This window comes from Trichosurus vulpecula, chromosome 2 (assembly GCF_011100635.1).
Source record: "Trichosurus vulpecula isolate mTriVul1 chromosome 2, mTriVul1.pri, whole genome shotgun sequence".
Classification (NCBI taxonomy): Eukaryota; Metazoa; Chordata; class Mammalia; order Diprotodontia; family Phalangeridae; genus Trichosurus; species Trichosurus vulpecula.
The window spans coordinates 184,792,053-184,818,771 of record NC_050574.1 but is presented as its reverse complement, the minus strand read 5'-3'; the positions used below and the strand labels follow the sequence as shown (position 1 = coordinate 184,818,771).

Sequence of the window (26,719 nt, the reverse complement as noted above, 5' to 3'; positions counted from 1 at the left end):
TAAAAATACCTCTTGAATTACTGTGTCTGGTTTTATAGTTCTGACTCGTCTCTCATTTAGTATTCTCTCCTACTTTTAGTTGTTCTTCCTTTTGCCAGCCACTACTTCTTGTTTCCCCCTCTAACTTTCTAATTTTTTGCCTCTTATTTCCTGTACTAGTATAATATACTTATATCATAACATAGAAAATAGAAATTTATGATAAGATGAAGGTGAAATAAAATTTTTTAAAATAGTTTTTTGTTGCAATAGTAAAGAAACCTTTTTACTCTCTAAAATCTTTACTACTAATATTTTCTTAGAGCAATATAATTCATTACGTGCTTCATTATTTTGGAAAATCTTGGTATAACACTTCCAGATACAGCCTTTTGAAAGTCTTGTTCTAAGTTGTTCATTTTGATACTTGATTTTTGTTGGCTGTCTTGGTTGAAAAAGATACCTGACAAAGATACATAGATGGAAGTGGAAACAATCTTATCTTTATCTTTGCTTACTGAATCCTGATACTTATTTTTCAATCTCATCTGCTACTTAATAGATTTTTGTTTTTTTAATCTCCCTGATGTTAATCAGTTATTCTTGCAAGCAATTCAGAAAGTGTTACATTTTTGTATTTTTGAAGAATGTGTTTGAGACCTACTGAAACCCTTCATTTGGAAGATTTTTATACAGAAAATTCTTTGAACAAGTTTTTCAGGTGTGAAGATGTGAGGTTTTTTTAGGTGACAATTTTTAGTAACAAAAGCTTAGTTTTTAAATGCTTTGCTAATTAAGATATTTCAAAGAACAATAAATACTTTAGGATGGGGTTCATCATTAATGCTAATGGATCCCTGCAACTAAGCCTAACAATATGGTTGGCTTCTTGTCAGATTTGATTAGATTGTCATTATCTTTATATTATAATGCGACTGATGAAGAGGTTGTATTAGGAGTAGAGAAGTGTTAGCTCCTCCATTTTCTTGTTGTTTGTTGTGCTCCTGTTACTGCTCTCGTGAATCTAATGTTTCTTTGCAAGAGTCTTTCTAAGCCACTTGTTCAATTTGTGAGGATTAGTTTTAGTTAAACCTAAATAACATATATAATTCACCCAACTGGGCACTGTTAAACTGCAGTACATCTAAGTACACTGAAAGCAAACAAATGAGTGAGGTGCCAGTGTCAACCCTTCAGCACCATGGAATTCAGCACTTGGCTCAGGATACATGACCAGCTGATATACAGACCTAGGATGCTGTATATTAAGTATTAGTAGAGCCTAATATATCTTTTAGATACAAGATAAATATAAATAGTTCTGGTCATTTCTTCTTACACCCTGGCGGATAGTTTTACTCTGTCTTCCGGGTATACACATCCCATTTTGGAGATCATTGTAGTAGGTCAAAAAAAGCATTACCATGAAAAAACATTGATTTGCCCAGGGCACTAAATTATAGATGAGAGCCCTCCTTCCTATCACAGCTATTAACTGGTAGCATGACTTTGATACATTTTTGCTGAGATGTCACTTAAATTATAAAAAGGCTTTATATTTCCTGACTCATTCCCCAGTGCTAAGTTAAATATGGATGGAGAACACAGTATTGTTTATTGTTCTTCCTTCTTGAAGAGGACTGTGACATCAGGGAGGTGATGCCATGACATGCAAGTGAATTGGATTTAAGCGAGGGAGGGCTGTGGAAAGTCAGCAGCTTCACTTTCTCCTCTGTAGCCATTTGGGTCCAGTGGCTAGATATAGATCAGGATGGCTGGAGATAGCCTTAGATGCAGTGGGAGACCTTGGCCTTTTTAAGCTAAGGTTTTTAACAAGTCTCAGTTTGACTAAGGCAGTGCCTGTTCAGTGATTAAGGCTAGTAGAGAGAGCATTGGAACTGCAGTGAAAAGGTCTTAGTGCTACTTCTGGTTCTTCTTTTTAACAGCTTTGTGAATTTGGAGCAAATTAACCTCCCTAAGACCCAATTTCCTAGTCTGTGAAATGGAAATAATAGCTCTTACTCTACCTTCCTTTCAGGGTTGCCATAAGGATCAAATGAGAAAAACATGTTAAAAGTGTTTTGTGTCATGTAAGATACTATACAAATAATTTTAAATGGTATTGTTTTAAAATACCTTCCTAATAGTTCAGCAATTTGAGAGGCCTGTAGTAATAAGGGATTTTAAAGGAAGGGGCCTAGAAAAGTAAAGGCCAGGGCACTAGCAACTACTGTGACTTGGTGATAGTTATTAACAGGCCCTTAAGTCAGTCTTTTGCTTCTGTCCTTTGCAGTTATTCTTCTTTGAAGAGGGCTATTATTTTTACTGTGTAGGAAAAAAAGAATATGACTAGAAGGTTGCTGATAGTCTTTTGTGGGTGATTGTCATAAGTATTACTTTTTCTATCCTGTTCAGGAAGGATGCTACTATGATGGCATGTGCAGAGTAGCGATTCCAGCAGCCTTGAATATACAGAGACTAGTTGTGGGGAGTGCCGCCAGCCATGGTCACTGCCACAGTACAGTTTCTTACTCATTGCCAACAACATCTACATCTCAGTGAGAGGAAAGGTTGACAAGAAAACTGAGATCAAATGAGTTGGAGAGATGAGAAGCTTGAAATGCTACCCCTCAGCTTCTAGGAGAATGTTTCCGAGGAAAGGCATTGGATGATTGTTCCTCATGTCAGCCTATCCCCATATCTGATTGTTTGGAGGAGCAAATTTTGATCTTTGAATCTTGGTATTGTTATATTATTTTATATCTTTGACTGTTATGTTATTACATAATGTAACCTGTCTCATATGACAGTGATATCATGAAGTGGTACTTGCATTTTCTCCTCTCCAATATAATGTAAATCCCTTATGAGTGGGGAGTTGTTCCATTCTTTTTATTTTTGTATCCAACATATAGTAGGGTTAATAAATGTTGGCAATTGATTTGATTAAATGTGTATTACACATGCTAATCCAGAGCAATTGTAATGCTACTTTTTGGATAGCATAATAAACTGCAAGCTAAAGGAGGATTTGGGACACTATAGTAAAATTTTTTGAATACTATAGTAATTTTTTTGATACTATAGTAAACTGCATGCCAAAAGACATTTACGAATTCTTTCAAGTCCCTACAGTACAACAAGGCATTACAGAAATGATTCATTAAATTAGTGATTGAGTGCGTTAGTTTATACATAAACAGGTCTAAAGTTGCGCAAAGGTGCCACTAGCAGATCTAAGGCAAATGAGGAGAGAAAAAACAGAGAAAGAGGTTGAAGAAAAAGGAAAAAGGAGAAAGAAATGGAGATGAGAGGAGAAGGAAGGCTAGAAAGGGATTTACATTTTGTTGGGGAGACAAGTACATTTATAATTTTATATACAGAATAAATTTTAAAATTCTAATAAGGACAAAGTTACTATAGTTTGTTAATATAGTAGTTAGGAGTGAAGAGCATTAGCAGTTGGGGGTAGGGGATGCTTCATGTAGCATATGGTTTTTGAAATTCCATCTTCAAGGAAGAGAGGGATTCTTTGAGGCAGTGATGGGGAGGGAGCAAATTTGGTAAAACTGATCAGTACATCAAAAAATCTTATATCTTATCCTGTGTGCCACACCTGTGGATGACTCCTTTCCTCCCCAGTCTCAATAAGGAGTTGGGGGGAAGTTTCTTCTCATACTACTTCTTTGGAGGCAAGCTTGTTTACAGTTTTGCAACAGTTAGTTTCAATTACTTTGTGATTCTTTCCATTTATATTGCTAACATTGTGTATATTGTTTTCCTACCTCTGCTTACTTTACTTTGCATCAGTTCATTTAAGTCTTATCATGGTTCTCTGTATTTATTATAGCTCAGTGATACTCTATTACATTCATGTACTAGAGTTTGTTGAGCCATTTTCCAGTCAATTGGCATGCATTCCCTCCCAATTCTTTAGTATCATAAAATATGATGCTGTGGTGTATATGGAAACTTTCTCTTATATGCCTAGCTGTGGAATCTCTAGATCAAAAGATACAGATATTTTGATTCACATAATTCCAAATTTTTTCCAGGATGCTTATATCAATTCATAGCTTCCCCAACAGTGCATTAGAATTCTTGTCTCTCAAAACATTCTCCAACATTGACTCTTCCCATCTTTTGTCACCAATTTGCTAGGTGTGAGGTGAACCCTCACTGTTGTTTTGATTTTCATTTCTTTTATTATTAATGATTTACAGCATTTTTATATGGTTATTAATATTTTGTGATTCTTTTTGGAGAACTCTTTTTTTCACATCTTTTGACTATTCACATATCTATCGAGGAAAGGCTTTTGGTTTTATGTATTTCTGTTAGTTGTCTACATATGATACCAAGCCCTTATCAGTGATATTATATTTTTCCCATTCTTCTGTTTCTTTTTTTATTCTAGATACATAAATTTTGTTTGTTCAAAAGCTTTTCAATTTCATGCAATCAGTTTTATCCTTTGTAATTGCCTCTTTATCTTGTGTAGTTAGGAATTCTTCTTTTACACATATCTAATGTGAAAGGTAAATGACCTCCTTCTCTTCTAATTTTTTTATGATATTATTTTTAATATTCAGTTCATGTATCCATTTTGAATTTATTGTGGTATACAGCATTTAGTGCTGGTTTTAGCTCAATTTCTACCAGACTTTTTTCTGGTTTTCCCATGAGTTCTTGTCAAGTGTTTTTTCCTAAATAATTTGTTTTCAGGTTTATTCAACATTTGATTATCAACTTCCATTATTTTTGCTTCTCCCTTGGCTAGTCTGTTCCATTGATTCACTTTTCTATTTGTTAATCAGGTGAAATTGATTTATTAACTCCAGGATAAAACTTTACATTTATTCCTGACAAATTTCATCTTGGATTTATTTGTTGTTCAGTCTTTCAGTCATATCTCACTCTGTCATCCCATTTGGGTTTTTTTTTTTTTTTTGGCAAAAGGTGCTGGAAAGCATGTTATTTCCTTCTCTAGATCATTTTACAGATGAGGAAACTGAGACAAACAGGATTGAGTGACTTGCCCAGTGTCACGCCGTCAGTAAGTGTCTGAGGCCCGATTTGAACTCGGGAAAATGAGTCTTCTTTACTCCAGGCCTGGCACTCTATCCATTGCACCACCTTGTTGCCCTTAAAAGATTTAACCAGATGTTTAACATGTTGGCACTTTATTCACTGTCAACTATGCCCTCAATGATGGCAGTAGTCTTATTATTATTAGCAGCATTTGCAGATGTTTGTTTGAAAGCTTTAAGGCTTTCAAAGGTCTTAGTAGACATTTATTTTTCTTCTCTCAAGAACCATATGAGATACTACAAGTATTCCAGTTTTATACAAGTATTCCAGTTTTAGAGATCAGCAGACAGGTCAGAGTGGGTGTTGGTTTGTTCCCAGTTATCCAGCTGGTAAGTGATAGAAGTGTTTTTGGGTCCCCTTTAGCAAGTTGTTGACTTGTTTTTCATTATTTTCTTGCATCACTCTCATTTCTCTTCCCAATTTTTCCTCTACTTCTCTTACTTGATTTTCCAAATCCTTTTTGAGCTCTTCCATGGCCTGAGACCAATTCATATTTTTCTTAGAGACTTTTGATGTAGGATCTTTGACTTTGTTGACTTCTTCTGGCTGTATGTTTTGATCTTCTTTGTCACCAAAGAAAGATTCTATAGTCTGAGTCCTTTTATACTGCTTAGTCATTTTCCCAGTCAGTTACTTGACTTTTCCCAGCCAGTTACTTGACTTTTGAGCTTTTTGTCAGGATAGGACTACTTCCAGAGAGGAGAGTGCTTTGTCCCAAACTTTGTGCTGCTGTTTTCAGAGTTACTTCTACTTCTATTCTTTTTTTTAAAATTTTTAAATTTTTTATGTTTTGAGATTTTTTATTTTTAGTTTACAACACTCGGTTCTACATAATTTTGAGTTCCAGATTTTCTCCTTCTCCTCCCCCACCCCCAGATGGCATGGAATCTGATATATCTTCTACATATAACCTCGCATTGAACTCATTTACACAATAGTCAAATTGTAGAGAATGAATTATGAGAAAGAAGAAACAGAACCAAAAAAAACCCTCCAAAAACAAAAGAGAAAAAAAAGGGGAAAAAAAAGAGGCAAGCATAAAGTGTGCCTCAATCTGCATTCAGACTCCATAGTTCTTTCTCTGGATGTAGATAGCATTCTCTAACATGAGACCTTTGGAGTTGTGCTTGTACCTTGTATTGCTGAGAAGAGCAAAGTCTATCATGGTTAGTCATCACAGAATCCATACATCTGTGGTTGTGTATAATGTTCTCTTGGTTCTGCTCCGCTTACTTAGCATTATATCGTGTAGGTTTTTCCAGGTTATTATGAAGTCCGTATCATCCCCATTTCTTATAGCACAGTAGTATTCCATTACCTTCATATACCACAACTTGTTCAGTCATTCCCCAATTGATGGGTATCCCCTTGATTTCCAATTCTTTGCTACTACAAAAAGAGCAGCTATAAATATTTTTGTACATATGGGTCCTTTTCCCACTTGTGTGATCTCTTTGGGATACAACCCTAGAAGTGGTATCGCTAGGTCAAAGGGTATGAACAAGAGCTACTTCTATTCTGAGGTGGTATGGTGCTCCTCTCCTGGCCTGTGCTCTGGTCTGTGAGTACAGGCACTCCTTTCTGCCATGTAACCACCAGGAAAACTCCCTCTCCGTAGCTACCAGAAAGCTCTGCCACACCAGTGCTTCTCCTCCCCCAAGAACTGCCAACCAGGACTGCAACCCAGATCGAAGCAGGGCAAAGCAAGAGAACCTTGCCTCAGCGCCAGCAAAGGGATCTCTGCATTCCCTCTCTGATCAGCCACTTGATTCCCCCCAGTGTGTGGGCCTGGAACCAGAAGCTACTGCTGTTACTGCTGCTGCTGCTCCTGCTGCAGCACCTCTGTCATCCCAGAGCTGGGACTGGACTGCGTACTTCCCTCACCCAGATCCAGAAGTTTTCCCACTGACCTGCTGTGTTGTCTTTGGCGTTGGTGGGTTGAGAAGTCTGGTAACTGTCACAGCTCAGTGATTCAGGGCCCTGAGGCCTGCTCTGCCCAGTCTACTCCTGGCCTGGTCTGTCCTGGTGTGGTCTGTGTTGGGTTGTGCTTTGCGCCCAGCACGGTGCAATAGACCCTTCCCAGCAACCATCCAGGCCGTCTTGGGCTGGAGACTTGTTTCCCTCTGTTTTTATGTGGATTCTGCCTATAGAAGTATATTTGAACCCAGATCTTCCTTTCTAACCATATTTGGCATTCCTTACTATACTGTGCTGTATCCTAGTTTTTTGTCATTGTAAGGGCAAGCAAAGTGGGACTTTTTACTCTTTTTTCTTTTGGAGTACTTCTCAGCACTGAGGCAATCAAGTGCCTTTGATTGAGTCTTGCCTTTGTTTGTAGGAAGGCCCCACTCCCTTTTGCTCATTAGGTAAGGAGAGGTATGAAACCCTCAGGGCCCTAAGGAGAGATGCTAAGACCAGAGCTATTGTATGTGCACTGTGTTTTAGTCAGTCAGCTGCTGGCTAGGACTGTATATAAAGAGAACCCAGAGTGTAAGAGCAGCAGAATGGAGAAGGAGAATTGAGAACTGTGGGAGGTGAGGTTTTGCTTTGGGGGATCACTCATTGGAAGGTTGTTGGTGTAGAGACTCTGGGTAGCCATTAAGGAACCCTCCCAGCTTTGAAAAACCCAGATATCGATGCTTCTCTCTGTGGTAATTATGTATGTAATGTCTTGGTCAGACAGCTAGAAGCCTGTCTGTTGATTTGTGTTATTTTGCTCTGTTTATATAATTTCTGTTTGTAATTTCTGTTTGTGTTTTCTCTGAAGTTCAGGGTGATGACTTTTCCCTCTGAACTAAGTGAAGGATGTATGTATGTTTAAAGTGAGATTGAAGATCCCTTAAAGTTTCTTTGCTTAGAAAGGCAGATCAAAGAATCTGTGCTAGCAGCCCTCCTGTGTGTTGGTGCTGTTGGTCTTGTTATTGGCCTTACACTGACACAATAACAACAAGGAACATTGTTGTTACAGTCATCAGCAAATGTGATAAACATGCCATCTATTCCTTTATCTGAGTCACTGATAAATGCTCTTTAACATAGAACCAAGGTTAGATACTTAGAAATTTCCTTCAAAGTTGACATTGAACTATTCTACCAGTTCCTGAACTAAATCTCTCTTTTTCCTTAAGAATGGCATGAAAGCCTATGCCAAATGCACTTGTAATCTTTGTCCCATTCTCCTTTTTGAGTTTTTCTCTCTCAGCAAGCATTACCCTGCTTCCCCCCAATAGCTTTTAAAAACTTAATTGTTGTCTTTAGCTTTCCTTGCCAGCCCTGGTTCATAATGAGTTTTAGGACTCTTAGCTATTCTTATGGTATTCTGCCATTTTTTTTGTATTCATCCTGTTATTCTTCCTCCTAGCTTCTGTATGTTTCTTTTTAAAAATATAAGTTGGTCTTCATATACATTCATCTCTTTAGACAAATGTGTCTCTTTAGAGAATCTTCTCAACAAAATTCTATCTGTTTCCCAGATTTCTTACTTAAAGAGTTTTTAGTCCCTTCAATTCACCTCAAGGAGCATTTGCCTCCTATACTCTACTATACTACTGTGTTGGGCTTGTGATCTGTTTTGTGAACTCATTTATTTTTTCTTTCTGTCTCAGTCTTTCTTCAAAATATTTTCTACCATGCCGTCTCTTTCCGGTTCTTGGATTTCCATATACCATTATCCCTTCTACATCGTACCTTTCCCCTTTGAGGTTTTGATATATGTCAGGTTGGCATAAGAAATTAAATGGGAATTTGGGGGGAATTTTGTGGAAGCTGCAGATGACACAGAAAAGGTTTAGAAACTCAGAAATGCATGAAATATATGTGTAGTATTGCATAATGTCATAATTTTATCTTTTAATTCTGTAATCATTCAGACTTCTCTGGTATAAAGGGAGGGGCAAGAAATTTTACATGGATTTTCCAGATCTCGAGGGGGAGGTACCATGTCTCTAACCTCCTTAGTGTGGAAGGGATAACTGTATATGGATGCAGCTTGGCACTTGCTCTTCAAATTATAGTCTTGGAGGATTCCTTGGACACTGAAGGTCAAATAACTTTGACTTAGGTCACACACCAGTATGTGCTGGGACTAACAAATCAAGTTTTATTGATTCCTTAGTCTTCCTATGGCAGATAAAGAGCCAGCTAATCTATCCCTTCTTTTATCAATACCAATCCTTTACAATAGACATTACCTTTGAGAACCATTTTCTAGGCCCATTCTCCCAAGATAAATTGTCTGGTTAAATTTGTCTCCCTGTGCTAGTTTCACCTCACTTCCTGCCAATCCTTTGTTCATTTGTGTGTAGATATCTGAGGTTCTGTTGCTATCTTCTTTCAAGATTTTTGTCTTCTCAGAATTTCCTTGGTATCTTTACTGAGGTTTTTTTTTTTTCTTTCTTATGACTGCTCTGATGGAGTGGGACCTGCAGCCTCAAGGCCACATGGAGATTTGTTCTGTGAAGTTTGGGTTCAGTCAGAGGGTCACACTTGAGGATCTGGAGGGCTACCTGTAGCCTTGAGGCCTCAGGTTTCCCACCCCTTAAACTTATTCAGAAGCAGTTTTCTCCATTGCCATTCCTTTTCAGTTTAGCCTTTTGAATAGATTTCTAAGACTCAACCAAACATCAAGTATAGACAAAGTACCTACTATGTGCAAGACTAGGCCTGTACAACCTGCAGCTGTGGCATGCCAAAGGATTTCCTCTATATACAAAGGATGTTTTCCTCTACATTTTTTGAGGGTCACTTGAAATCCTTTGGTGTACCTGTAGGCCTCTGGTTGTGCAGGCCTGTGTTAGACTCTATGCTATGTACTGGTGGATACAAGTAAAAAGAATGAAACAATTTCTACTCATGATGAACTTTGATTTTTATGTTTTTGCCAAGCCTTATTAGGTGTACTTCATTACTGACCAATGTCCTATTGTTTCTCCGTTTTAAGCCATTACAGACATCTTTCTCTGACATCTATCTTGTTAAGTGATTTACTTCCTACAGCTGCTTTTTTTTCTTATGAAATCTTTGCTTTGATTGGCCATAGTGATAAAAGGATAGCTTTTGCTCCTAAAGTATTCAGGTTTTTTTTTTTTTGCACAAGAGTTAATAATTCTTAATAATGCATTTTATATTTCTTTTGACAGTATCATTTGTGCCCATGGGGATCATCAGAAATGTATAGTAGTCATTTTCCTTATACTTATTCATAGTATTGTAGATTTAGGAATCAAAAAGAATTTTAGTGGTAATCTAATCCAAGGCTGTCCAAAATGCGCCTGCCTACAAACATAGAAATTTACGTAAATGCTTTAGTAAAGGAAGCAACTTCTGTAGAGCTCTCACTAAAATGGCAAATCAAAATATATTGTCTATTGTTTCAATAAAAACCTAAGGTTGGACAGTCCTGATCTAATCTATAGATGAGGAACCTGAACGCTAAGATTTTAAGTAACCTGCCCAGAGTCACAAGCCTTGAGATTTGACACAGGTTTTGTGCCTCTTAAGTCCAGCAATTTTCCTACTTTATCCCTGTATAAATTTTATCCTTCCCTGTCCTCCCCACCCCTCCCTCCGATAATACTTGAGAGTTACTTTGCCTCCCTAGCACTGTGCTTTGCACTGAGTAGGTGCTTGATAAATATTTGTGGAAATTGGTTGAGTGAACCTTTTGTTTTCCCAAGCAATTCTTAAGTTTTTGTATAAATGTGAGAGAATGATTTAGGTTTTAAAATTGTTACTTTGAGATCTTAAATGCACCCATCAATATATGGACAGTTTTTTTTGTACTTAAGTGGACAGTTCCTCTACTTAAATCAGTTTTTATGTAATGCAAATTTGCTTCTACCCACCCACTTCACTTAGCTTATATAACAAAGGCATACACAAAATAATGCCTTAGGCAAGTCATAAAATGTTCTAAAATGCAGACATAATAAATACTATACCATGATAATAAATGGAATTATGAAATGAAAGGTAAAATTAATGATAAAGTATGCACCTCATTGTAAAGTTAATGTAGGTGCATAGCAGTACGTTATCCCTCGCCATACCTAGTCTTTATCACTGGTGATTGATTGGAGCAACTTTGTTTATGAAGCTATTGGGATATGTTTGGACTGTGGCTCTCTTTTCCCCTCATTTATCTGACAATAGCAAGCAATATTATTCTCAACTAGTCTTTGAACTTTTAAAAATCATGAAGTATTTGGATCCATCTTTTCAATACAAGAAAAAAATTCACTCACTTGATGAAATCCGTCTGCCACCTGTTTTGTTGTGAACCTTTTTGGTTTGACCTCAAGTTCCAAAGCTTTCTTTCTTTTTCTGCAATCTTTGCAATTAGTAACTCTATCTGATCATCCTTCTTATTTCTTTCAGAATTCTTTGCATAAAGTCAAATTTGTGTAAAACAGATTTATGTAAAGCAAGAACTGTATGCTCTATAGCCAGACCATTCCTTTTAAATGGAAAGGCTGTCAAACTATTTTATCTTGTTCACTGAAAAAGCAGCTTCCTGGCAAAATATCTAAGGGTTATATTTGATACCGGCATTTAAAATTTTTTTTTCTGAAACTTTATGCCTCCATATAAAATGCTAGTTTTGTCACACTGATTCTTTGTGGCGGTACCCCACCAACCCATGTCTACAATCTATCTTTAAAAACCTTTTTAATAATTCTGATGGTTAACTCTTGTTCAGACCTTTTCATCTTCAAACTCTGGAGACTCAGCATTTGCAAGGGTTTGCTATTGGTTACCAGTGTCATGGAGGCAATTAGGATGAATAGATATGTTTCCTTTTTTCTTCTTTTAACACTAAAGTATCTTTTAAAAATAGATTTTGAAGTAAAGGGAGAAATTAATCTCAATGTGACAAGGTTACAGTAAACTGTCAGAAAAGTACATTTTATCCTTGGTCTGAAATGGATACCCAAAGAAACTTTGCAACACTTTATAGCTACTTAGAGTCAATTAAACAGTTATATATGATGAATCTAAATGTGATTTTATTATTTTTTAATACAATAAGATATCTGTGGGAAGAATAATTTTTTTTCAATTCTGAGTACTTTGCAAAGCTCTTGAAGCCAAGAGGTTTTACATGTTTACTTCCATGCTTTACTTATCCTTGATTTCCTTTTATTATTTTTTTTAAATTTAATTTAATTTTAGACTCAAGGGCCAGAACACAAATACAGAATAGAGAAAAGGAACAAAATGTATCATAAACTTAAATAATGGAACTTAAATACAAAGTAAGAAAGAAAAAAAAACATGTAATGTGCATAGCAGAGAGGTTTCAAAATGTATAACAATAGATTTTCATTTCAAGAAAGCCTATATGATAAATAATACATGTGTTGAGAATTGTTCATCTGTTCTTTGCTTCCTTGTGAGTTTTCTTTTGTTCTCTGCTGTGCACTTTTTTACTTTGTTCCCCCCCCCATCCTTGATTTCTCTAATAAATTGTATTGTACAAAATGAAAAAAAAGACTGTTCAGCTAGCTATGTGGTACAGTGGTAACTGATAACTCTGAGGCTCTTCCCCTTCTAGACTGATTCTTTTGTGAAGTCTACCAGGCCATCTTTTGCCTCAAATCTTACCTAGCCTTTAATCACTGAATAGGCATAGCCTTGGATAAACTGAGACCTAGGAAAGACCTTAGCTTAAAAAGACCAAGGTCTCCCATGGTCTCTCTGTGTCCAGGGCCATTGTCAGTCATTCTGACCTACGTCTTGCCACTGGACACTGATGACTCTGGAGGAGTGACTTAGGCTGGTGACTTTGCACAGCTTTGTCTCACTTAAATCCAACTCACTTGCAAGTTAAGACATCACCCTCCTGCTATCATTAGTCTTCTTTGAGAATGAAGGACAAACAATAACAGTGGGAGCTAAGTGGCACTGTAAATACAGGTCAGGAAAACCTGAGTTCAGATATAATTTGAGGATACTGTCTATGTGTCCCTGAACAAGTCATTTAACTTCTGTCTGACTCGGTTTTCTTAACTGTAAAATGGGAATAATAATAGCATCATCTTCTCAGGGTTGTTGGGAGGATCAAATCAGATGATATTTGTAAAGCACTTACTTAACACAGTACCTGGCATTTAATAGGTGCTTTCCCCCCCTCGCCCCTTAAAACTAATTTTTATACAAAGTAGCCACAGCACTTGTGATTTAAATTTTAGTACCATGACTTTGTCCATATTTATCTCTAATTCAATAAATATGTATGCTGTGTCTGGTTTTCAAGAATGTTATTTCAGGGGCAGCTAGGTGGCACAGTGAGTAGAGCACCGGACCTGGAGTCAGGAGGACCTGAGTTCAAATTTGGCCTCAGACACTTGACACATATACTAGCTGTGTGACCTTGGGCAAGTCATTTAACCCCAATTGCCCTGCCAAAAAACGAAAAGAAAAAAGAATGTCATTTCAGAACTTCTGAATAGACCTGTAGTAATAAACTCATCTTGGCTACTGTGGGAGTAGCTCAGTGTAGTACAGAGAGCAGTGGACTGAGAGTCAGATGACTGCAGTTCAAATCTTAGTTTTGTCATTTTCTAGGTGTGTAACCTTGGGCAAATCACATTACTCAGTAGGCCACAATTTCCTTATCCACAAAATGAAGAGGTTGGATAAGATGGTCTTTTAGTTTCCTTCCAGCTTTAATAATCATCTGATTCTGAGTTGAGAATAATTTTTTTAAAATATTCACTAAGGATATTAATATGTTAGATGATACTATTCATTTTTTAGTCTTTCAAGGATAGTAAAATTCAACAAATAGCTCGTGTCAGCTTTTAACAGTTTAAATGAAGAAATTTAAGAAAAGGTTGCTGTTCGTTGAAAATGCCATAAAAAAGTCTTGACTATATGGTTTCCTTCAGAGAGCACCACCATCCTTCCTGTCACCCAGATTCACAGCCTAGGTGTAAACCTCGACTCCTTTATGCTTCTGACACACATCCAGTCAGTTAAATCTTGTTTCTACCACTGCATCTCACATCTGTCTTTTCTTAATTCACATAGTCACTACTCTAGTAGTTCAAGTTCTTCACATATCTTGCTTGTTTCGGTAAAGCACACAACCGACCCTGTCACTGTCCTACCTAACAAACTTTAGTGGCTTCTTATTGGTTGTAGGATTAAATATTATTTCATCTTTTTCCCTCACTCTTTTTAATGTCTATTTTTAATATAGGTGTTATGTAATAATGATATAGTATATATGATAGTAGATGTATATAATTTATGAGTAAATATACGTAGGCCAGCTCATCCTCCACACAGCTGTCAAAGAGATCTTCCTAAAGCACAGGTTGATCATGTTAATCCTCTTCTCAATAAACCCCAACAGCTTCTGGTTGCCATTAGATCAAATATAAACTCTTCTCTTTGGCTTTTAGAGCTTTTCACAACCTGGCCCCCACCCTCCCATTTGTCCAAGGTGATTATATATCACTCGCCTTTGTATATGCTGTAGTCCAGTCAAACTATCTTCCTTGTTGTTTCTCACGCATGACACCACATTTTCCATCTCTGTGCATTTGCGCTGCCTGTACCTCATGCTTGAAAAGCTCTTTTTCTTCACCTCTACCTCATGGTTTCTTTTCATTCAAAAACCATGAAGACTTTTTTCATACCCCCAAATACTAGTGTCCTTCCTAAACTACCTCATTTTTGTTTCATATGTATTTTTACAGATAGTCTTTCTGATAGAAAGTAAGCTCCTTGAGAGCAGGGACTGTTTTATTTTTTGTCTTTGCATCTCCCAACACCTAGCACATTCCCCTGGCACATAATAAGTACATAATAAATGCTTGTTGATTGAATGTCATAGTAAGGAAATCTAGTAGAGCGCCCCCTCAGGGAACTTTTCTTGATCCTGAGCCATTTAACGTTTTTATTCATGTCTTGATGAAAGCATAGATAGCATGCCTATCAGATTTGTAGATCACACAAAATTAGGAGGAACAGGTTTCATTTTGGATGATAGGATTGAGAAAGATCTCAACAGGTTAGAAAGTTGGGCCAAATCTAATCAGATGAAATTTAAATAGGGAATAAATGTAAAGTTTTATACTTTGGTTAAAAAAAATCAACTTTACAAGTATAGGTTAGGGAAGTCAGATAACAGTTTGTGTAAAAAAGATCTGAGTTTATTTTTTTTTTAAATAGACTACAAGTTCAATATGAGTCATTAATATGATATGACAATCAAAATCAGGAGTGTAATCTTAGGCCTCATTAAGAGAGGCATCGTGTTCAAGTTGAGGAAGATGATATAAGTCCTGTGGTGCTTTACCCTGATCAGACTAAGCCTGGTTTGTTGTATTCAGTTCTGGGAATCAAGTTTTGGGAAAGACATACATGGATATGGTGGAGAGCATCCAAAGGAAGGTGACTAAGAAGATGAAGGGCCTCATAATCATGCCACATGAAGATGAGTCGAAGGAATTGGGTGTGTTTAATCTGGAGAAGAGAAAACTTCGTGGGGAAGTGACCTCTGTCTTAGAGTACTAGAAGGGGGAATGCAATTTGTTTGGCTTGACTGAGATAACAAAACAAAGAGTCAATGGGTAAAAGTTTTAGAGATGAAGAGTTAGGCTTAATATAAGGAAACATTTCCTAACAACTAAAACTATATTAAAATGAAATGATCTGCTTTTGGGAAACAATAGGTTCTTTCCCACTGTAGTTTTTCTAGCAAAGTCTGTGGCTAGAACAATTTTTTGAACCATAGTTTTGGTTGTTTCATGCCTTTTAAAAAATCTTCAATGGCTTCAGTTATCTCCCTCTTCATCTCAAGTCTCTCTACAACCTTGCTATGTTTCTAATCTAATCTCATTCCTTGCCATGCATTCTATGCTCTTCAACTGGGTGTGGCTTTTTTCCATTTTTTTAAAAATTTATTTACTATTTTATTTTTCCCCAATTACAATTAAAAATAACTTTAACATTACTTTTTAAAACTTTGAGTTTCCAATTTGCTTCTTTCCTCCCTCCCCAGCCCCCTCATTGATAAGGCAAGCAATTCGATATAGGTTATACATATGTAGTCATGCAAAACACATTTCCATATTAGTCATGTTGTGAAAGAAAGCAGACCAAAAAAACCTCAAGAAAAATAAAGAAAATAAAAAGTATGCTTCAGTCTGTATTCAGACACTGTCAGTTCTTTATCTGGGGTTGGATAGCATTTTTCATCATAAGTCCTTCAGAGTTGTCTTGGATCTTTGTACTGCTGAGAATTGCTCTGCTGATCATCTTACAATATTGCTGTTATGCTCATGTAAGTCTTTCCAGGTTTTTCTGAGAGCATCCTACTCGTCATTTCTTATAGGACATTAGTATTCCTTCACAATCACATAGCACAATTTGTTCAGTCATTGCCCAATTGATGGACATGCTCCCAATTTCTACCCCCCTGCCACCAGAAAAGAGCTGCTATAAATATTTTTGTATGTATAAGTTGTTTCCCCTCCTCCCTTTTTAAAAAATCTCTTTTCAAATGCAGACCTTAGTAGTGGCACTGCTAGGGCAAATGGTGTGTGTACGGTTTTATAGCCCTTTGGGCATAGTTCCAAATTGCTCTAAAGAATGGTTGAATCAGTTCACAACTCCATCAACAATGCATTAATGTCTCATTTTTCCCACATCCCCTCCAAGATTTGTCATTCTCCTTTTCTGACCTCTTAGGTCAATCAAAATAGGTATGAGGTAGTACTTTAGAATTATTTCAATTTGCATTTCTCCAATCAATAGTGATTTAGAGCATTTTCTCATATGGCTGTAGATAGCTTTAATTCATTTGAAAACTGTTCATATCTCTTAATCATTTATCAATTGAGGAATGGCTTCTATTTTTATAAATAGGAATGAGGCCTTTTATCAAAGAAACTTGCTTCAAAATATTTTTTCCACTGTTATGATTGCTAAATCTATTTTTCCTTTATCCTATCCATGCCCCCCCCACCCTATTTATTCTATTCTCTCTCCTTTCACCCTGTTCCTTCTCAAAAGTGTTTTGCTTCTGACTACCACTTTTCCCAATCTGCCCTCACTTCTATCACTCCCCCCTTTTCTTATACTCTTCCCCTCCTACTTTCCTATAGGGTGAGATAGATTTCTATACCCAATTGGGTGTGTATGTTATTACCTTTTTGAGCTAATTCTGATGAGAATAAGGTTAACTCATTCCCCCACCCCATCTTCCTCATCACTGTAAAAGCTTTTTCTTGCCTCTTTTATGTGAGATAATTTACCCCATTCTACCCCCTCCCTTTCCTTTTCTCCCAGTGCATTCCTCTTTCTCACCTCTTAATTTTTTTTTTAGATATCATCCCTTCATATTCAATTCATACCTGTGCCCTCTGTCTATATATACTCCTAATTGCCCTAATAATGAGAAAGTTTTTATGAGTTACAAGTATCAGCTTCCCATGTAGGAACGTAAGCAGTTTAACTTTATTTAAGTCCCTCATGATATCTCTTTCCTGTTTACCATTTTATGCTTCTTTTGACTCTTGTATTTGCAAGTCAAATTTTCTATTCAGCTTTGGTCTTTTCATCAAGAATGTTTGAATGTCCTCTTTCATTGAATGTCCATTCCTGCCTCACCTCCAAAAGATTATACTCATTTTTGCTGGGTAGGTGATTCTTGGTTGTAATCATAGCTCTTTTGCCCTCTAGAATATCGTATTCCAAGCCTCTAATCCTTTAATATAGCAGCTGCTAAATCTTGTGTTATCCTGTCTGTGGCTCCACAAGACTTGAAATGTTTCTTTCTGGCTGCTTGCAATATTCTGTTCTTGACCTGGGAGCTCTGAAATTTGGCTATAATATTCCCCGGGGAGTTTTCATTTTGGAATCTCTTTCGGAAGGTTATTGGTGCATTCTTTGAGTTCTAGAATATCAGGGCAGTTTTCTTGAAAGATGATGTCTAGGCTCTTTTTTTGATCATGGCTTTAAAATTCTCTCTCCTGGATCGATTTTTCCAGGTCAGTTGTTTCTCCAATGAGATATTTAATATTTTCTTCTATTTTTTTTCATTTTTTTAGTTTTGTTTTATTGTTTCTTAAAGTTGTTAGTTTCCATTTGCTCAACTGTAATTTTTAAAGAATTATTTTCTTCAGTGAGCTTTTGTACCTCCATTTCCATTTTGCCAATTCTGCTTTTTAGGGAGTTTTTTTTTTTTGAGTGAATTTTTGTGCCTCTTTTACCATTTTGCCTATTCTTCTTTTTCAGGTGTTATTTTCCTTGGTGGTGGGTGGGTGTGTGTGTGTGTGTGTGTGTCTCTCTCTCTCTCTGTGTGTGTGTCTCCTTTACCAAGCTGTTGCCTCTTTCTTCGTGATTTTCTTGCATCACTCTCATTTCTCTTCTCAATTTTTCTTCTACCTCTCTTGCTTGATTTTCAAAATCCTTTTTGTGTTCTTCCATGGCCTGAGACCAATTCATATTTTCCTTGGAGGCTTTAGATGTTGGAGCTCTGACTTTGTTACCTTCTTCTGAGTGTGTGTTTTGGTCTTTCTTGTCACCATAGCAACTTCCTGTGGTCAGAATTTTTTTTCTGTTGTTTGCTCATTTCTCTAGTCTATTTTTTGACTTCTAGGCTCTTTGTTAAAGTGGGGTTCTACTTCTAGGGTGGAGGGTGGACAGTCCCAAGTTTCAGGGATTTTATGCAACTGTTTTCAGAGATACTTCTAGGGACCTGTAAGTTTTTAGCTCTTCCAAGGTGGTATGATGTAAGGAGAGGTGTTTTCTACTCTCCTGGCCTGTGATTTGTTCTGTGAGCGACCACAGGCTCTCTTTTCTGCCCTGGAACTGTGAGGAGCGTCCTCATTCCACTGCTGCAAGCTCTAATATGCTAGTGCTCCTCATTTCCCTGGGACTGCCACCCAGGACTGTGACTCAGATCTGAGTATGGGCAAAGCAACAGAATCTTGCCCCTAATGCCAGCAAAGAGACCCCTGTAATATCCTTCTGATCGGTAGATGAACCCCCTTATCATCTGTGGGCTGAGAGCTCTGGAAGCGGCTGCTGCTGATACTGATTTGGTGGCTCCCAAGGTCTGCTGGGGCCCAGCCTGTGCTGGCAGGACCTGTGCTGGACTGTGCTCCACCCTCACACAGGTGCAACAGACCTTTCCTGCCGAATTTCTAATTTGTCTTTGGATGGAAAATTATTTTACCCCATCCTTTTGTGGGTTCTGCTGCTTTAGGAATTGTCCTATGGCATTATTTAAAGGTGTTTGGAGGGAGGTCTTGGAGTTCCTGCCTTTTCTCCTCCATTTTGGCTTCACCTAATCTGGGTGGCTTTTTGACCTGAATTGGTGGTACGCCTATGCCTTTGGAGAGGCATTATGGCACAGTGGGTAGAGTACATACAGAAGTTGGAGTCAGAAAGACCAGGTTTTTAATCCTGCATAGATATCTACTTTTGTGGACTTGTGCAAGTCAGTTAACCTTTCTCTGCCTCAGCTTTCTCCTCTGTAAAATGGGAATGACAACTTTAATACCTCTTAGGATTGTTAAGAAGACCAAAATTAGGTAATATATGTAAAGTTTCCTTTGCAAACCCTGAGGTGCTATCTAAATATGGATTATTATTATTATTATTTGTTCAGGTGGCTGAATGTCACCTGACTGTGTCTGAAATGACCTCCCTCTTATTCTTTGCTTGGATTTCTACCTGTCTCAACTCAATTCAAATGTCATTTCTTTGAGGAAGCTTTCCTCTGCTCCCCTAATTGATAAAGACTTTACCTCTCAGGTTATACAATGTACTTTTTTTGGTAATTCTGTAATATGTTTATCTCGTAACATTATGTATTAAAGTTATTTTTATTGATGTCTTATTAAGTTCCTACTACAAGTCCCATGAGGTAGGGATTGGGTGTTATCTAAACTGTGTATCTCTCCCAGTACCTCACAGCAGGAATCATTTAATGTTTGTATGTGTTTCTTACTTTACATAACCTCTAGAAAGAGTGGTCTGCACTTGGTGCTTCTACTTCCTCACAAACTGTTCACCCTAATTGCCTGTTTCTGTTGATGGCAAGCAACACTGTCTTCTGAGCTTTCTGGATTCAAAGCCTTGGAGTCATTCTTGACTCCTCCCTCTTCTTTTTCCACTAAGTTCAATTACTTGCCAAATTTTGTTGACTCTACTTGTACAGAACCCATCCTGCTCTCTCCTATCCACTTATAGTGCCGCCACTATAATTCAAGCCTTCATCTTCTCTTGCAGGGACTATTATAATAGCCTTCTAAAAAGTTTCCCTGGCTCCATCCTCTCCTGTTTTTGGTTACACAGTTGCCAAAATAATCTTTCTAGTGTGTAAGACATTAACATTCTCTTCCTCGAAAAACCTTTATTAGTTCTTTATTAATTGATTATAGGGCAAATTCCAAACTACTTAGCCAGGCACTTAAGGACCTCAGCAATCTAGTTTTAAATCTTCCTTCCCAACTTTATTTTAATCACTTTACATGTCAGCCAAACTGCACTAATTATTTCTGTCTCAGCTTGTATTTTGCATTCTGCATGCCTGTGATCCACACACTCTACTCTTTTTCACTTGTTGAAATCCTTTTCTTTGGGGCCCAGATCATCTTCTTCCTCCTGAATAAAGCCTTCCTGATCAATTCAGCTGAAACTTTTTTCCACAAGTTTTCTTGGAACCTTTTGTCCATGTTTCTTCTTTGCCCTGTCACATTTTAATACAGTGTTTCCCCCAGAGTCTTAGAGCAGTTTTAAGTGTTAATAGCTTAATGCTTTTAAGATTTTGGAGACACTTTGTATTTTATCAAACTTTTGCATGTACATGTCATTTTTCCTATGAAGATTGAGGATTGTTGTCATTTTTATATTCTTTGAGCTTTGTGCTATGCTGTACTTATAATGAACACTTGACTGAAGTGAATAAATGTTTGTTAAATTGAATAATGGAAAGCATTTGTACAATTTGTGAAATTAAAATTATATGCTTTTTCTTTTTAGGTTGAACAGGTGAAATTACTTGACCGGTTCAGCACAAGCATCAAGTCATTGACAGGAACACTCTACCTTACAGCAACACATCTATTATTTATAGATTCTCTTCAGAAAGAAACTTGGGTAAGAATTCTAGTTGTACTGTTTAGCTGCATAATAACAACCATCATGCCCTAACATTATTTTGTTCTTTGACTATGTCTTTGAAAATTTTAATGATTGTCATTTTTCCTTTAAACAAACTTTTCTTTTTATAATAAAAAGTGTACTAACAGCACATAGACTTCTAGCTTATTTCCTGATAAATGTGGGTCTTTTTGCAGCAGGAAATTTTATGTCATGAATATGGAAGCAATCTTTTGAAAAATGTTCTTCTCTGTTACTTATCACATATTTAGAGGTAGAAGGGGTTTTAATGATCATCCAGTCCAGCCCTTTTATTTTACTGTGAGCAAAGAGACCCACAGAGGTGAAATAACAGTCCATTAGATTAGGAACTCCTTTAGGGCAGGGACTTTCTTTTGCCTCTTTATTGTATCTCCAGTGCTTAGCCCAGTGCCTGGAACATAGTAGGTACTTAATAAATGTTTATTAAATTAAATTTATTGAATTGAAAATTACTTTTTTTAGATGGATTTTATAAAGGTCCTTTTTAACAAAATGATGTTTAAAAATGAATTGTATGAGCAAAGTACATGCTTAAAAGTGCGCATGCTGTGATATTTCATTTATAATTTTTCAACAATATGAAAAAAAGATCAAATGTTTAAGGTCTTTAAGATGTATTATAAAAACTACTGCTAAACTGTTTCATAAGCTTAATTGACATGAATTCATTTCACTATCTTCTGTAATGTTTTATAAATGAATTTATAATTGATGGCTGAGATAGTTTATGGTTTAAATGATTTAAATTCCTTTACATCTTGATAATCAGTCTTGACTTACCCATTTCTAATAGTATTTTTTCCCAAATTATATGTGAAGGCAATTTTTAGCATTCATTTTTACAAAATTTTGAATTCCACATTTTTCTCCTTTCTCCCTTCTCTCTCCCCCTTTTTTCCTAAAACAGTAAGCAATGTGATATAGGTTATATATGGGAAATCATGTAAAACATATTTCCATATTAGTCATAGTTGTAAAAGAAGAAACAAACCAAAAGGGAATAAAATGAAAAAAAATAAAGTAAAATAGTATGCTTCGATCTGCATTCAGAGTCCATCAGTTCTCTCTGGGTGTGAACAACATTTTCCATCATGAGGCCTTTGTAATTGGATGACTTTTTTTTTTCTGCTAGTAAGTAGTAGATGTAGGAATCTGAACTCTCATCTACTGACTTCAAATCTAGTGATGTTAGGGTCTCCTTAGAATCAGAATTTCTCACTCTGTATGTAGTTCTTTTACTATATTTTTTTCCTAAAGTGTATTATCAATGCAGAATCTCATCTTCAAGGAGAAGTTGGTGATCACAGCATAAAACAATTAAGAGCAGGAGCTTGTTGCTTGAACAACATCAGTGTGAAAGCCAGAGCTGCTGCCTTGTGGCATGGTGGGAAGAAAGCTGGGCTTCAAGTTATTGCCAGCTAATTTTTGTTTTTTGGGGGGGGGCAGCTAGGTGATTCTGTAGATAGTATACCAGAACTAGAATCAGGAAGACTTGAGTTTAAATTTGGCCTCAGACACTTCTAGCTGTGTGACCCTGGCAGGTCACTTAACCTCTGGCTGCCTAATTTTCTTCATCTGTAAAATGGGGATAATAATAGCACCTTCTTCCTAGGCTTGTTGTGAGGATCAAATGCAGTGATAATTCTAAAGTACTTAGGGTAGTGCCTGGTATATAATAAACACTATTAAATGTTAGCTAATATTATTATTAGCTCAAGGACCATCTTTTACATGAAAATTTTCCTATTTCCTCCCAGATTTATGTTCCTTTGCTCTTATTGCCTAGCTAGGCACTGTGGTCAGAAGAGTGTTGGACTTAGAGAGTCAGGAAGACCTGAGTTCAAATCTGGCCTCAGACACTTCTAGCAGTGTGGCTCTGGCATGTCACTTAACCTCTGGGTGCCTCAGTTTCCTTATCTGTAAAGTGGGGATACTAATGGCATCTACCTTGCAGGGTTGTTGTGAGGGTCAAATGAGGTAAAATGTGTAGCACTTTGCAAACCTAAGCAAATCTAGTTGTATAAATGCTCACTATCATTATTTTCTATATATTTTATATCTGCTTATATGTATACAATTATTATTTATATATGTATAAGAATATAAGCTCCTTAAGGACACAAATTGCTTTGCTTTTTTGTCTTTGTATTTCTATTCCTTGGAACCATACCTGGGCTTGTTAGTAACTTAATAAATGCTTGTTGATTATTTGTAGTGGAAAAAGAACTATATTTGGAGTCCGGAGACTTAAATATCATTCTCAACTCTGATTCTGACCAGCATTGTGACAGTGGAGAAGTCACTTTAGCACCCCTGAAACTCGGTTTCATTAAGCTCTAAAATAGGGATATTAATACATTTTGCTACCTGTCTTACAGGATTTTGAGAAACATGTGGGAGACAGAGAGGTGTATTGTAGAAGAAGGGTTAGACTTGAAGTTAGGAGATCTGGGTTCAAATCCTGGCTCCAGTAATAATTGTGGGAACACAGGCAAGTCACTTAATCTCAGATTCCTCCTGTGTAAATTGAAGATAGTAATATTTGTACAACCTGCTTACCTCCGAGGGTTGTTATGAAGGAAGTGCTTTGTAAATCTGAAGTCTCTATAAGTATAAGTTAAAACTTCACTGGGTTGTTTTGAGGATTGTTCTTGGTAAACGTAAAGTGCTAAATAGGGCAAAAATCGAGCTTTAGAAAATTATTTCCATTTAATAAGGTTATTGTGAGAAGAGGACTTTGTGAACTATAAAGTGCATGATGTTTGTTTGCTTTTATCATTATGACTGACTTTGTTCAACCCTTAGATGCTTCTGGTCATTTTTTAGGGAATTGGGGTATATCTGGGCCTATGATTTCATTGTTGAAGGAATGTGCGATTGTGAAGAACTCTGGGTCAGAACTCATCTATAACTTATAATTTTATAGATATGTTTGAGTTACTGAGAGTATAAGTGACCTGTCTACCACCATTTAGCTAATGTCAGAGGTTTGATTTGAACTCTTTTTTTTTTTTTTGACTCAAAGTTAGAAACACTGACCATTATACAATGCTCCTTTTTAGTTATGATCTAACCATATAACAATATATGTACAGGTGACTAAACATATTTCATTTAAGTATTCTAATTTGAAAAATCTCCTGGTAATGGATGAATTTCTAATACTGCCTTTTTTGAACTGATACTTAAGTATAATAAATTTATCTCTTCTCTAAAGTGATCATTATTTCCTTTTTTCCTGTTCATAATTTAGTCTCAATATAACTTATATAAAATGCTAATTGTAGGTTGCATTAAGAGAGATGAGGTGTGCAAGACCAATATACTCTGCCCCAGTCAGGCCACATTTAGAATATTGTGTTGAGTTCTGAGTACTACATCTTGGGAAGGACATTGTGAAACTGAATAGCCTCTAAAGGCAGCTAGCATGGGGAAAGGTCTTGAGAGTATGTCATGGGCACTGGTTGAAATAAATGGGGATATTTAGCCTTTTGAAGACAAGGCTAAAGGAAGAGCATGATAGTTGTGTTCAAGTAGAACAGCTCTCATGTGTCAAAGGAATTAGACCTGTCCTGGTTGGTTCTAGAAATCCAAACTAGAAGCAATACGTGAAAATTGCAAAGGAACAAATTTAGACTTGATGGCTAAAAAAACTTCTTAATAATTAGAGCTATCCAAAAGTAAAATAGCCTGTCTCAGGTAGAGGATTTCCCCTCCTTGGAAGTTTTCAAATAAAGTTTGGATGACCACATGCTATGTAGATTGTAGATAGAGTGAATTCTTGTTCGTTGCTGGATGGGACTAGATAGCTACTAAACTCCCTTTCATTGCTGTGATTCTGTGACTTTTTTCCCTCGTGAAATGTTTAAAATATATTTTTCTTTTTTTTTTTACCCCAGTCTAACTGGGGTAGTATCTTGCATATAGTAAATTCTTAATTTTTATTTAATTGAGCATAATAGAATTAATTGTCCCCATTACGTATACCCTGCTTTTTCCGTTTGGAAAGTAGGAAATTAAGTCTAAGGAATTACTTTAGGGTGCTGTGTGGTGTTTCAGTGTATAACTTTGTGAACTAACTATTGAGGCAGTGTGGTACAGTGGAAAGTGCTCAATTTAAAGTCAGTGGATTTGGGTTCAAATCCTCACTCTGCCATTAACTATCTATGTGACCTTGAGAAATCACTTAATCTCTGTCCGTTTCCTCATCTATAAAATGAGGGAATTTAACTAGATGACCTCCAAGGTCTTTCTAGCTCTAAATCTGTAATCTTTTGTAACTCTAATTGAAAGGCTAGATTATTCTTAAAATTAAAAAAATACAAAAACCTTTTATCTGTATGATTACTACTATTTTGATCATATTGCATTAAGGTGGACATTTTCTGTCATTTTGTTGTAATTTTAGTAGGCATTATGCAAATAAAAGAAAATGAGAATTGATAAATAGAGGGAAACTTAACATTGTAACCTAGGAATCATGGTTCTAATCCCAGTCAATACCAATTTGCTGTCGACTTCAGACAAATCAGAATCTCCATGAGCTTTTGTTTCTTTAATGCTGACTGCTTCACAAGGTTATTGTGAAAGCCAAATAAGATAATCTGTGGGAAAGTATTTTACAAAATATGACCTACTGTACAGATGGAAGGTATTATTAGAAAGCAGTATCTTATTAATAGTAATTGAGAATAACATTAATAAAATTACCTTTAAGGAGTGAAGTCCCATATATAGATCTGCATGAATAAACTTAGTCTTCTGAAATTACTATTAAAAATGAGCTGAGTATGAGTCAGAATATGTCTAATGCATATTTGTATCTTTTATCTTTTGTCTATAAGGCTTTTTTTCTATGTGAGGACTAACCATCTTCTGATGGTTACTGACTTTTAATGGCATTTGAATGATTAAAATATTACTCATTTTTTAAAATTTTGAATTCTGGTATATCATATTATATTTTTACCCTTTTATTTTAAGATAACATTTTTAGCAGTATTAATTTATGCATGACTGTAAAGATAGATTGCTTGGACCTTTTCACACTGGTGATCTAAATGTTTCTTTTATGCTGTAGATATTGCATCATCACATTGCTGCAGTAGAGAAACTTGCTTTGACCACTTCTGGATGTCCCCTTGTGATTCAGTGTAAGAACTTCAGGACGGTGCACTTCATTGTTCCACGAGAAAGAGATTGCCATGATATTTATAACTCTTTGCTACAACTCTCAAGACAAGGTATGATTCTTACTTAGATCCAAGACATCACTGAGTCACTTTTGGAATAGGGTGTTTAACGTCTCAATATTTATTATTAGTTTGACTTTATGAAAAACTTGAAGTGCAGGTTACTGAATATTCTGCCTTAGAAAATCATTATAATGTAGGGATGGTCAGATAAGTACTAATCTGAATTGTTAGAATAAAGCCCAGAGAGATGACCTAAATAACCAAGACAGAGACAAATAACCCTTTTTGCA

General features: G+C 36.4%; 1 protein-coding gene across 1 annotated transcript in view; it reads left to right on the top strand.

The window, feature by feature from the left end:
• The window catches only part of MTMR6 (myotubularin related protein 6), a 59,832-nt gene that overhangs the window by 3,913 nt on the left and 29,200 nt on the right, over positions 1 to 26,719 (top strand). The window contains exons 2-3 of the mRNA XM_036744890.1: positions 21,073 to 21,189; positions 26,315 to 26,477. Of these exons, the coding sequence (XP_036600785.1) occupies positions 21,073 to 21,189; positions 26,315 to 26,477 (280 nt within the window). The remainder of the gene's footprint in view (positions 1 to 21,072; positions 21,190 to 26,314; positions 26,478 to 26,719) is intronic.